Source organism: Cyprinus carpio, chromosome B16, assembly GCF_018340385.1.
Source record: "Cyprinus carpio isolate SPL01 chromosome B16, ASM1834038v1, whole genome shotgun sequence".
Classification (NCBI taxonomy): Eukaryota; Metazoa; Chordata; class Actinopteri; order Cypriniformes; family Cyprinidae; genus Cyprinus; species Cyprinus carpio.
The window spans coordinates 30,063,338-30,077,429 of NC_056612.1; the positions used below are offsets into that span (position 1 = coordinate 30,063,338).

General features: G+C 34.0%; 1 protein-coding gene across 1 annotated transcript; it reads left to right on the forward strand.

Moving 5' to 3' along the window:
• Positions 1-1,166: 1,166 nt before the first annotated feature.
• Positions 1,167-10,969, forward strand: pabpc1a (poly(A) binding protein, cytoplasmic 1a). The gene is given in 16 exon segments (XM_042741838.1): positions 1,167-1,766; positions 3,397-3,590; positions 3,666-3,781; positions 4,088-4,230; positions 4,512-4,587; positions 6,074-6,227; positions 6,313-6,408; positions 7,109-7,381; positions 8,015-8,105; positions 8,201-8,311; positions 8,628-8,700; positions 8,738-8,813; positions 8,903-9,012; positions 9,562-9,697; positions 10,450-10,545; positions 10,630-10,969. Coding segments are annotated over 15 exon segments (1,932 nt in total). The 5' UTR covers positions 1,167-1,573; the 3' UTR covers positions 10,540-10,545; positions 10,630-10,969.
• The last annotated feature ends 3,123 nt before the right edge of the window (positions 10,970-14,092 follow it).

Genomic DNA, 14,092 nt, shown 5'->3' on the forward strand with positions numbered 1-14,092 from the left:
ATATACAAAAAATCACAAATATATTTGGACCATATAAATGTTATTTCTAATAAAAGACAGTAGATTACAAATAAATAATAAAAATATCATAAAAAGAAAAAAAACAATTATAATAAAATTAACATTCATTTTACAATACACTTTCTATATCAGTTGAAGAAATTGAACATTTATTTTTCTATTTTCTTTCTTTTTATATTACATTTTGGATTGATTTTAAGATAGATTAATACAAAACAAAAAAAGGCCTTAATTTTTAACAATTTGATGTTTTACTTTGTTTTCAAAACCCATATTTTTCTGACAAACAAGACTACATCATTAATCTCTTAATTATCTTAGCAAAGTTTTATATTCATGTGAAAAAAAAATCCAAAGAAAAAAACATATATTACCTATTGTAACCCTGATCTTAAAATATATTTTGAAACCCTTTCTAATATGAGATTAGAAAATAAGAAACTTATAAAAACAATAGTTTCAACAGTACTCATAAAAACAAAGTTTTTCAAATGTAAGTAACTGCTGTATTATATAGGCCTAGCACTTATTTTGTCCTGGTATTTTTTTTTCCTGTTTATGTTTGTTCATTTTAGTTTGTGTAGTTATTATTCTGTCTTACATGCTTTTAACTGTACGACATCCGGCGAGAACGCCTTCTTCTATGAGCCATACTTCCGCTTCTCTCATTGTTGCCAAGTGAACTTCTTTAACACTGTTTCTGCAGGTTTAAGCGACTCCAATAACTTTATATTTAGCATCTGGAATTCGAGTTTTATCGGGGGAACCCCACCTAAAAACGTGTATTATATCCCCGGAATTGCGCTTTTTACAGAGGGCCCCCCTCGAAACACGATTGGGCCAGTTTTGAGTAGCAATTAGGCGGGTTTTATTGTGAAAACCTGGCAACCCTGTCCCCTACCTTGTGCGGTCCAAGAGACCGCCCGAGCCTTTAATGTTTCATCTTGTTGTGAACTGATATTAAATTTATTATGTGTCCTTCATGCAAACCAATCCATGACCTTTACGTTCGCTCTTATATTTTTTCGTGAATCGCGCTACTCTTATTCTATCAGCATGCGGACTCTTATTCTGCTCTTACGTAAAAAATATAAAGGAACCACACGCAACATCCGGCGAGGACGCCTTCTAAGTCCGCCGTACTTCCGCTTCTCTTCCCCTACCTTCTGCGGTGCGAGAGAGAACGCGTGTGCCTCAGAGCTTCGGCACACATCTTATATATAAAAAAATCAAAAATACCAAAAAAATTCACAAAACAGAAAAAAATACCAACAAAAATTCTACTTTTGTTACCGAAGACCTCGGTGAAGCAGGATCCGCGAGCAGGTTTGAGGAGTTTAATCGCAGCACGCTAGGCCTGAGGAGATTTTAAATCATCGATATCTACGAAACATCGACGCCAGATCGTGCCGAACGCGTTTTAAATCGTCTTTGAGTCTGTTCTTTGAGAGTATTTAACCGCGTGAGAGTCAAATCGAGCAGTTTTGGTCTCGTTCGTTTGCGTGTGTTCAATCAGGTCCGCGTCTCTAGCTCCTCGCTCCTCGCTGTGAAGATGAATCCCAGTGCTCCCAGTTACCCGATGGCCTCTCTGTATGTGGGGGATCTGCACTCGGACGTGACCGAGGCCATGCTGTACGAGAAGTTCAGTCCAGCCGGGCCCATCCTCTCCATCCGGGTCTGCAGGGACATGATGACCCGCCGCTCGCTCGGTTACGCGTACGTCAACTTCCAGCAGCCCGCCGACGGTGAGCCCCCCCACTCCTAATATCAGTTTTAAAAACAGGAAAACAAATTATTATTTTTTTTTATAGATTAATTTTATCTATTTTATATATATGTAGTCTGTATAGATGTAGTTTTTTATTTTCAAGAAATATATATTTTTATACGTTATATTCTATTGTTTTAAATTGTATTTTATATATTCTATATTTTATGATTTATATTCAAATATTTTTTCTGTTTTAAATTTTTAGATTTTGTTTTAAATTGTATTAAATTGTATTTTATATACAGTTGTTTTTATTTTATATATTTTTATGCATTTTAATTTTTTTTATAAAAAAGGAAAGCGTTTTTTTAATAGATGAATTGTATCTATTTTATATATATATATGTAGTCTGAATAGATGTAGTTTTTTATTTTTAAGAAATATATATTTTTATACTTTATATTCTTTTGTTTTAAATTGTATTTTATATATTCTATATTTTTTATTTATATTCAAATATTTTTTGTTTTAAACAAAACATATATAATAAACATAACTTTAATAATTTAAAAAAATTTATTTATTTAACATAACAATATTTATATAACAATATATTTTAAATATAAATATTGTAAAATTTTAGATTGTTTTAAATTGTATTAAATTGTATTTTATATACAGTTGTTTTTATTTTATATATTTTTGTATTTTAATTTTTTTATAAAAAAGGAAAACACTTTATTTTTAATAGATGAATTTTATCTATTTTATATATATATATATATATATAGAGAGAGAGAGAGAGAGATAGTATAATTACTTTAATGTAGTCTGTATAGATGTAGTTTTTTATCTTTAGGAAATATATATTTTTATACTTATTTTATACTTATATACTTCTGTTTTATATAAAATATATTTTATAACATCACTTGTATAATTTATATATTATGTATTTTACATAATTTTATTTATTTTACAATATTTATATACATTGTTTCATATATGGGTTTATTAATTTGTAAATTTTTAGATTGTTTTAAATTGTATTAAATTGTATTTTATATACAGTTGTTTTTATTTTATATATTTATGCATTTTATTTTTTTATAAAAAAGGAAAACATTTTTTAATAGATTAATTTTATCTATTTTATATATATATATATAGATATATATATATATATATATATATATATATATATAATATATATGTAGTCTGTATAGATGTAGTTTTTTATTTTTAGGAAATATATATTTTTATACTTATTTTTTTTATATTTTGTTTTAAATTACATATTCTATATTTTATGATTTTATATATTTATATTCAACTATTTTGTATGTTTTATATAAAATATATTTTATAACATCACTTGTGTAATTTAAATATTTGTATGTATTTTACATAATTTTATATTAATTTTAAAATATTTATATACAATGTTTTATATATAGGTTTATAATTGTATAAATATTAATTTATAAAATTATAGATTGTTTTAAATTGTATTCTATATACAGTTGTTTTTATTTTATGTATTTTTTTTTTAAATATAAATATTAATACACTTTTTTAATGTATTTTATATTCTAAATATAATTTTGTGTATTGGACGTGTCAAGATAAGTTGCATACTCATGTTGTTAACTGTCTGTTTCAGCCGAGCGCGCCCTGGACACGATGAACTTTGACGTGATCAAGGGCCGGCCGCTCCGCATCATGTGGTCCCAGCGAGACCCGTCCCTGCGCAAGAGCGGCGTGGGCAACATCTTCATCAAGAACCTGGACAAGTCCATCGACAACAAGGCGCTCTACGACACGTTCTCTGCCTTCGGAAACATCCTGTCCTGCAAGGTAAGTGCGGCGTGTTAGCGGTGAGACGCGTGTGTGTGTGTGTGCTGCTGCTCAGTGCTGCTGTTCTCTCTCTGAGTGGTTTGTGATGAGAACGGCTCTAAAGGATACGGCTTTGTTCACTTCGAGACCCACGAGGCTGCAGAAAGAGCCATTGAGAAAATGAACGGCATGTTGCTGAATGACCGCAAAGTGTAAGTGTGTTTGATTTAACGGCTTGAACTGAACTGTGTGTGGTCTGGAGTGTGTCTCAAACAGCATGTCCTGCTTTATTTTATTAAAAATTTTTTATTTACATCTAAAACATTTCCCTTGGGGAACTATTATGTTATTAAATTGATAGATTATTTATAACTTTCTTAGTGTTAAATTGTATTCATTATTATTATTATTATTAAATGATGATCTTTTCCATGAGTATAGCATTTGATGCTGTGCTGTTGGTTAATTAAAGATGATAAATATTCAGAGTAATAAAGGAGACTTGTTGGCTCTTGAAGGTTCGTGGGCCGCTTCAAGTCTCGTAAGGAGCGTGAGGCAGAGATGGGCGCCCGCGCCAAAGAGTTCACGAACGTTTACATCAAGAACTTCGGAGAAGACATGGAGGATGAGACACTGAGGGAAATATTCAGCAAATTTGGTGATTTTTTTTTTTTTTTTTTTATATTAGAAGTCTTTAATATAATATCATGGTTATTATTAATATTTTAAATTTAATAGTTTGTGTATATATATTTATATTTGTTATATTATTATTTTTTATGGTGTTTATATTTATATTGTTAAATATTATAGTTTTATTTTTATATATATATATATATGGCGCAAAACATTCTATTCATTACATAATACGTCGTTAAATCTAAATGACTTTTATCTTGTATCTGACTTCATGTCCGTCTCTCAGCATGTCCTCCTCACAACATACGATCGTCATTAAATACCAACGCATAATTTACAAACAATCTCGAGGCTTTGGCTTTGTCAGCTTTGAGAGGCATTATTTACGCCCAGATTTAGATTTTATATAAATGCTTGCTTAAGACTCTGTGTGGTGCCAATAAAGTGTTCTCAAAACATAACAACAAAGATATAAAAACTCATTCTAATGCTTTTATCACGGTGTACAGTATTATCACGATATTGACATTTAGTTTACAACAAAACAACTTAAAATATAAAAACAAAAAATTAATAACTCAAAATATATATAAAGTGAAAAATTCACACCGATTAAAGTGCATAAAGTAATACTCAAAATACAAATAAATAAAAAAATACAAAAAGATCAAATTACATAACCTTAGTTAATGTCCATACGTAAACGCTATAGTATTCGAATCTCATAGTTTACCTGAGTTTAATGCGGTTAAATCTTATGAAGCAATAGCTACATTTGCTACGAGAAGTTACGAGGACGCCCAAAATGAGCAGTTATTAATCTGTTAAAAAAGATAACTGTGTGTGTTGTACCTCTTAACTGTCACCCCCCAAATATTTATTATAAAACACTAACGCTAATCAAATATATATGATTCAAAACCAACTAACTGTCACCCCCCTATCAACCTCTAACTGTATCACCCCCCCCTTTTTGAACATCTTAGTTGCCAAAAAAGTTGTTTCAAACAAAATTATGTGATGAACATTATATAAACGCTTTTCTTATATACAGACCAACTTGAACATCTTTTTAAGAAAAGTAAATCTGCAAATATATTGCAGAAGTGAAAATCATTTCACAAAAAAATGAAAGTGCATAAAAAAGTTATAGAAGTTTAAAAGTAACTGTAAAGAAAATGTACTGTACTATTAGTTATACCTTATTAAGCATTAATATTAATTATAGCATAGCTAATCCAAAATTGCTACAGAAGTTATTAATATGTCTAAAAAAGTTGTGTTCCAAATTTGAAGTTGATTAAATAACAAAGTTCCTATGCAACTTTTGATTTAGGCGTGTTTATACCACAAAACTGCCACCGGGTGATTTTCAAACTCCATTGAATTTTTTTGAAATTTTTCTTCACAAAAAAATCAATTTCTCTTTCAAACTTTATGTCTATGACAAAACTAACTGATTGTTTTTATTTAAAAAAACTCTATATTCTCTTAAAAACCCTCTATTCTTTTCTATTATATCTGAATATAATAATATAATTAAAATGTACTTTTTTTTTTTTGAAAATAAATAGCCTAAGTCTAAATGTTTAAGTATTTGGCACTGCAAATACAAAAACCTGAATGACTGTTTAAATCATTTAAACACGTTTCAGAAACAAAGTAGCGCAGCTGCTGCTTTGTTTACAGCATTTCTGCTGTTTAGCGCCATCTGCTGTCAGAGAGTGAATGTGCTTTGATCCAGAGCCACTCAGGCGCTCCATGTGTGCTTTATTTTGAAGTGCACATGATAACAATATCATACATATTCAATACTGTGATATATCACAGCACCGAATACCAGCACATGTGTAATCCTGACGTGTTTCTTCTGTTCGCCAGGCCGTGGATGAGATGAATGGAAAAGAGCTGAACGGGAAGCAGGTGTACGTGGGTCGTGCTCAGAAGAAGGGAGAGCGCCAGACGGAGCTCAAGCGCAAGTTTGAGCAGATGAAGCAGGACCGCATGACTCGCTACCAGGTGACGTGAGCCGCGGATAAGAGCACTGAAGAGTTGTTGATGTCTGTACGTGAACTTTAACACTTTATTATTATTTTTTCAACAGGGAGTCAATCTCTACGTGAAAAATCTGGACGACGGCCTCGATGACGAACGTCTGCGTAAAGAATTTGCACCGTTTGGCACCATCACCAGCGCTAAGGTGTGTACTAACTAGGGCTGAAGGACAGTATTCACAAAATCTAACCCCAAGACCTACCAAAAAAAACTCCCAAAAAAAAAACAAATCCATCAATTTATATTGGAATAAATCTTGAATAAAAACAAAAAAATCTTGAATAAAAACTTCAAAGTTCTTATTTTTTCAGCAACAAATGGAATAGAAACATAACAAATTAAGTGCAATTTAAATGTTTTTATGCAATTCGGTTTTTATTTGCATGTTTATTACAATCATGACTAAATCTAAAATTATGTATATAATTTATAATATGAATATCTATTATTATAAAAAATAATTATAATAAAAAAACAACAGTTTATAAAAAATATTATAAAATATAATAATATTATAAAAAAATATTTTAAATTTAAAGTTCAAACTTTCATATTAATGTAGCAACAGGTTGTTATAAAAATATAAATTATAAAATGATGTATATTAATAAAATAATTATTATATTTGATATATATATGAATATTAATGTACCACAGTGTTATATAAATTAGAGTGTAATAAAATGAGGAATTTAATATAGTAGTTTAGACTAGACAGGGTTCCCTGTATAAAAAAAGTTTTTCTGCGTGTTTTAATACCCCCCAGTGTCTTTCCTCCAGGTTTGTGTGTTAAACTGAAGTCAGATCCCTCTGAAGTGTTAACATGTGCTGGTTGTGTTGTTCAGGTGATGATGGAAGGCGGCCGCAGCAGGGGCTTCGGCTTCGTCTGCTTCTCGTCTCCTGAAGAAGCCACTAAAGCCGTGACGGAGATGAACGGGCGTATCGTGGCCACCAAGCCGCTGTACGTGGCTCTGGCTCAGAGGAAGGAGGAGCGTCAGGCGCACCTCACCAGTCAGTACATGCAGAGGATGGCCAGCGTCAGAGCCGTGCCCAACCCCGTCCTCAACCCCTACCAGCCAGCGCCACCTTCAGGATACTTCATGGCCGCTATTCCACAGGTCAGAGACGGCTTTCACATCGCTCGGCGGGGGTCTGCCATATCGTAATGTTTAAACAATGTGCGATTTGACATTATTGAATATTTTGCAAAAAACATTTAAAACACACTTAGAGTGCATGCTTACATTACGAGAAGTCTAGACTAGTGCGAGTGTGTTCTTACCATGATTACAAATATTGGATTGATTTATTTATTTTTTTTACCACAGTTCTATACACACAAAGTTATTTAAGAGACTTGTTTAAGACACTGTTTTTGCAGTATTTCGATGACAAAAATAATTCCATACACAAGCACAGTGAATCAACCGTTTAAATGATTCGGTTCAGTCTAAATGACTCACTTATTAAGTGACTTGCTGCCACCTACTGGTGGTTTCAATTTCACATTTAAAGTATCTTTTATAATTTAAATAGTTTCAAAAATCAGTATTCAACGTTATAATGTAACAAAACATTATTAATGCATTTGTAATTGCAGGTTAGATGTAGTCATATCTTGCATTAAACGGTGTGTAAACGCATCTAAAAGCCACTTCAGATGCAGATTCATATTGTGGTTTTGGGAGTCCCCCACAACAGGATGACATGCAAGCAATCATGTGGTTTCTCTCTCTGTGTGTGATTGACAGGCTCAGAATCGTGCTGCTTACTATCCCACCAGTCAGCTCGCTCAGCTCCGCCCCAGTCCTCGCTGGGCCACTCAGGGGGTCCGCCCTCAGCGTGAGTCTCCGCCCACACACCCATAGCTCCGCCCACACCCCCTCAGCACAGACCACCTCTTCATTTGACTGCTCTGTTTCTCATCTCCGTTCCAGATTTCCAGGGCATGCCCAACGCCGTCAGACCCTCAGGGCCCCGTCCTCAAGCCTTCGGCGCCATGCGTCCGGCCTCCCAGGTCCCACGGGTGATGGCACCCCAGCGCATGGGTGAGCATGAACCTCGCGGTTATACACACCATAGATACAAACACCTCGCCTTTCAGTTTCATCTTTCATAACATGGGATTTTGACCAAATATATTCAATCTCGATTTTTGTAAAATGTTGTTCTATCTGTTTTCTTATTTATTATATAATTAACAAAAGCAAAAAGGCCTCAAACACTAGCTTGCTCTAACTGAAGTTATGAGGAGAGTTTTCGGGAAGGTCTGTTTTACGCGCAGATTACTCTCAAGTTTGCTCAAGTGAGGCCCGCGAGTGTTTCTGCAGTTCTCTGATCCAGATTGTTCTGTGTTCCCCGCAGCGTCTCAGGCCATGGGCCCTCGTCCCACCGGCGCAGGTGCAGCCACTGGTGTGTCTCAGGTGAGAGGAGTGCCGCAGTACAAGTACGCACCTGGAGTCCGCAACCCACAGGCAGTACAAGTACGCACCTGGAGTCCGCAACCCACAGCAGCACATGGCCACTCAGCCACAGGTGCCCATGCAACAGGTACTCGCTTTATTTTTACTGGAACGTTTCCTATTTACTGGTTCAGTGTTCAAAGTTTCTTAACGTTTATGTATTTGTCTCTCTTTCAGCCTGCTGTCCACGTTCAGGGTCAGGAGCCTCTGACGGCGTCCATGTTGGCTGCCGAAGTCCATGTAATTAAATGGCTGCCAGCCCCTGTGAAGTAGGAGCAGAAGCAGATGCAGTATTAAAAGCTTTTTATTTTTTCTGAGCAAAAACATAACAAAAAATACTCATTATCCTCCTCTTCCTGTTTTGCTTTTTATTTTTTCTGAGCAAAAACATAAGTCATCATACGTTTTTACTTTGATTTACAGAAGACACCCAACAAAATGCCATTCATTGCAAGAATGGTTCATATACCAAAACATCTCGTTATATATATAAAATATAATAAAGTTCTGTATAATACATAATTATTTTACATATATAAATTTAGTTGATATAGGTCAGAATAGATTTTACGCAGTTATCTGTTGCACTGAATGATGGTGGAACCTCATTTCAACCATATTTTGACACTTTAGTTATTCGATACAACAAAGTACTTACTATTTGAATTTTAAAATTAGAAATCGCACATTAAATCCAAATGCGATTGTTTTTATGTATAGTTATACCTGTATTTGCATTTTTACGTGTGTTTTTAAAGATGTCAGTTTTTGAAGGTGTCATTTTAAAATGTATGTCAGAATTTCAATGGAATGTCTCATTCATGCTCTCTTCTTGCGACAGGTGAGCGTCTGTTCCCGCTCATCCAGAACATGCATCCCAGTCTGGCCGGGAAGATCACCGGAATGCTGCTGGAGATCGACAACTCTGAGCTGCTGCACATGCTGGAGTCTCCGGAGTCCCTGAGGTCAAAGGTCAGTGCTCATGGGACGCTCGCTCTAGTTATTGGGTTTTTCCTGATAGCGGTGATGTGATCTCAGCACTTTGATCATGTGATGATGATGATGTCAAGATTGTTTCATCCCCAAACCAAAACTTTTTTTATTTATTTATTCTTTTTAAATCCTTGTGCGACTATAGACATTTGTCTCTTATCAGTTTTGTGTTTTTAATAATTTTTGTTAATGCACAACTGCATAAATTTTGGTGCAGGTGTGTATTTTTAGTGGAATTTTATTTTTTCACCTTTATTTCATTTATTAAATCTATTTTACACTGGTACAGAAAATAGTTCCTCTCAGGACCTTCCTGGAATCTAACGGGAAAAGTTTGGTGCTGCACCCAAACAAAGTCTTATTAAAAGCTCTTATATATATATTTTTTTTTTTAAATATCAACTTCAAATTCGGAACACAACTTTGGATTTATGGCTTTGATTTTGCTAACAATTGTTGTTCAACGTGTTTTATAAAATGTATATTTTATATTAAAGCTGGCTTACAAATCATTTTCACAAACTTAAACCTCTAACTTTTTGGGTTAAGTTTTTTACAACTTTTTTTTTTTTTTTACTTTTTTTTTTTTACTTCAACAATAATTTGTCAAGGATCTTTAAAATGAGACCAAAATCCCAAGCTTCAAACTTTTATGACCGTGTTTGGACATGGGCATGTTTTCTATGAACCTGTGTAACTATATATATATAAAAATATACTTTATATTCCAGGTGGATGAAGCGGTGGCGGTGCTGCAGGCTCATCAGGCCAAAGAAGCTGCGCAGAAGACTGGCCCCAGCACCGCTGTGCCGGCCGTCTAACACCAGGTGAGAGGAGTTTCTCTCTTGCACTTTTTGACTATTAAAGAAATACTATTTTTCTAGTCTTTTACATCTTTCTTCCTTTTCCAGAATGGTTCTCTTCGGCCCTGTCTTCACCAAGAGGGACGCAGTAAAAAAAGAAAAAGTGAATAAATATCGAAAAACAAACTCAAACAGAAAAAAAAACTTAAGATGACATCCAAATGTTTTGCCAGGTTGAGAAACTAAATCTCGACCTTGATTATATTTAAAAAAAAATAAAAATAAAAAAAAAGAGAACTTTTAATTTTAAGAAAAATTCCAAAACATTCCTTTCTTTTTATTCCTCTTAATGAAAGCTTATCGTCAGTTGTGTTCTGGCAGGTGATAGCTGAACATTTGGTAAAGTACATTGGATTAAACTGCTTGAATAAATAAAACTTTAAACATTTGTCATAGTTCGTGTGTTTTATTTCTATTTATGATGGGTTGTGCTGAACGCCTTTGCACACAAAGCAGCTGCATTCATTTTTAAAAGTGCTCTTATTTTAAAAGAGCTGCACTTCAGTTTCTCAGAAACCATTTTCAGACGTACGCAGATGAACCTGAATGTTGACATGGTGTCGTCAAAGCTAGAAAATCCCCTTGCTTCTGCAACCTCCACCGAGTGATTCAGAGTTCATGACCTGTGGGTTAATGCCCTGAAGGTAGATGAGATAAACATTAACTCTTTAATGTCTTCAGTCATGAGATGGAGTTGATCACATCTGGCACATGATCAAAGGAGAGCCATTTCTTAGATGTCCAGTAGCTTTCTTCTAGAGTTTTGACTTTGACCTTCAATGCATGCCTCTTTTAATGTTGTTAGTTACAAGTTAACATGAATGAGATGGCAAAACTGAAATGTACAAAATGCAGCTGGAAAAACTCTTTTAAAGCAGTGGTTGAGGTGTGCTTAGGATTGAGTTAATTTATCAACTTTCGCACCGGTAGCATTGACTTACTGCACTTAAACACAATGAAGTCCTGTTCCTAAATAGTTGTTATTGGCAGGACTTGAATGTATTGGTTAACAAAAGATGAAAACTCTTAGGATTGGTCCTGAATGCCTTGCAGGATAATTCGATTTCTCCACTTGAATTAAAAAATATATATATGTATATAATTGTTTTTTTTTTTGTTTTTTTTGGGGGTGAAGGAACAGTCATCCTTGAAATCGTTAATCGTGTATCTGAAAAGTGTAACTGTTTTCTGTCAGCATTAAGTGCTTCTTACAGTAAACCACAAATGTAACACTTTTAATCTGGTTTTAATCAGACCTGTAAATCTGTGTCTCTTTAAGGTCTTGACACCTGTACACTAGATGGCAGCAACAGTAAAAATAAATGATAAGATGATGTTTTTAGGGTGTTTTTGGTTTTGTATTGGCATGAAGCTTTGGCTGCTTTAGTTTAACGGCTTTATTATTATTATTATTTTTCAAGATATCATTTATTTTAGGGCACCAATGTTTAAACATGCCACAAAACTGAATTAAGCAATGACTTTTATATTTAAGTGACGTTTGATACTCTGACATATTTTTATATAATATTTTTCTGTAGAAAAGCGAGTCCGAGCGCGTATTGCGGGAGGGCCGCCGAAATTAACATTTATATTTTAAAAAATTTCATTACGTAGGATAACTTTAAGATATTGTGAAAAGCAAGGTACCTTTAAAACAAAAACATATAATAAATAAATATATAAAGACGAGGCGACCGTTAGGATCCGCGTTCTGTTTTTTGGCGCGCAAACTGCTAGCGCGTGTTCAAATATATTCAGTCAGATATTAAAAGTTACGCTTTAATATCCGCATCTTCACACATCACATTCGGTGAGTTGAAAACAATTACTTTTACTAAGCTGAAGACACGTTTGTTTTTATGTTTCTGAACGTTAATGTGAACTTTAGATCGAAATATTAGATTATGTTTGAATGCTGAAGCGGATTGAAGTCGCGTGGATTCGCGTTATCCGTAACGCAGTGTTCGTGAAATATAAAGTTATATTATTATTAGTCCTGAAATGAAACATTTAAATGAAAAACCCGATAGTTACTCATCTTAGACTGACAGGAATACCGGTTATTCGGGTTCACCAACCGAGAGAAAACTAAACGATCTTAACCCTGGCCTTCAACTTTACAGCTCAGTCATTCTTATGACCGTCATAAAATCTGGAATATAAATAGATTCGAGATTCTGTCATTGAGAAACATGAATCGCGTCCTGTTGATAAGACCAGAGTGGAAAGTGAAGGTCACTAAAGGCGCAGTACAAAAATAAAGTGAAATAGTGGAGTTTGATCTGAAATATGTGTGTATATAACTGTGTTCTGGCATCCAGGATGATGTTAAACCTCAATTTCTTGTAGTTTTCAGTCAAAGCTGCTGAAAAAATCATTAAGGAAATGTCACAAGATGTGAATTTAAGCATAGAATCTAGCATTTAAAATAAACATTACATTTATTAAATTTACTTTTACTCATTTAGCAGATGCTTTTATCCAAGGTGACTTACAAGTGAGGACGACAGAAGCAATCAAAACAACAAAAGAGAAATAATATGCTGCTCCAAAGGTTCACGTTTAAAGCAGAATTGGTTAAATGTGATCTTTCAAAACTGTCTTAAAACAAACCCCCTTTTCAGAATCAATATATACCTAAAATATAAAGAGTTTGTTGCACATGAATGAATTCACGTCTGCACACACCGAGAACACATCTTTATGGATTGCGTGGCCTGTCAGCGTGTTTGAATAGTTTTGCAATGTTTTGCCATTGATTTACCAATGAGATCCAAGCCTAAACAACAACTTGCACGGCCAGCTCAACAATCTGATGAGATAAAATCATTCCGTTGCCCGTGTAAGTTGCAGACGATCTTTATTTGGAAACCTTTGCAGGAAATCATGTAGATAAAGCTTGATTGTGTGTTCAGATTCATAGGTTTTTTTTGCAGGCTTATGCCTGTATATCATTTCATGCAATTATGTATGTTTGGAGCATATGATAATTATACAGTGTGCTAAAAGCTCTTCACCTTAGCTTTTTCTTTTTCATGTTGTGCTGTTTACAGCCGTGTTTTCTCAGTTCCACCAACAATGCACATGTTGGACGTGTCCCTAACCAAACACACCAGAAACACATCCACATGTGTACTTTTGGACGGTTAGGACACGCTGTTTTACTACATAGTTTGACATTGTTTAGACTTTTGCTACTGTCATCTCACTGTGTGTGTGTGTGTGTGTGTGTTTTTTTGTGGGATTAAATACGAAAAAAAAAAAAAAAAAAAAATAAAAAATCTTCCTGTATTTTCATCTCACTTTTTTTCAGTAAAAATATCTAAACATCCTTAAATCAAGATGCATTTACTGGAGATGCAAAATGTCATAAGATACGAACAAAATGCGAAACCGACCTGAAGCTTACGACTCAAATAAGAGACATCAATATAAAATCTTAAAATCTTAAGAACTTGCACCATGAATAGAATCAACACGTCACACGAGCTCGTAAATACAGCATGCA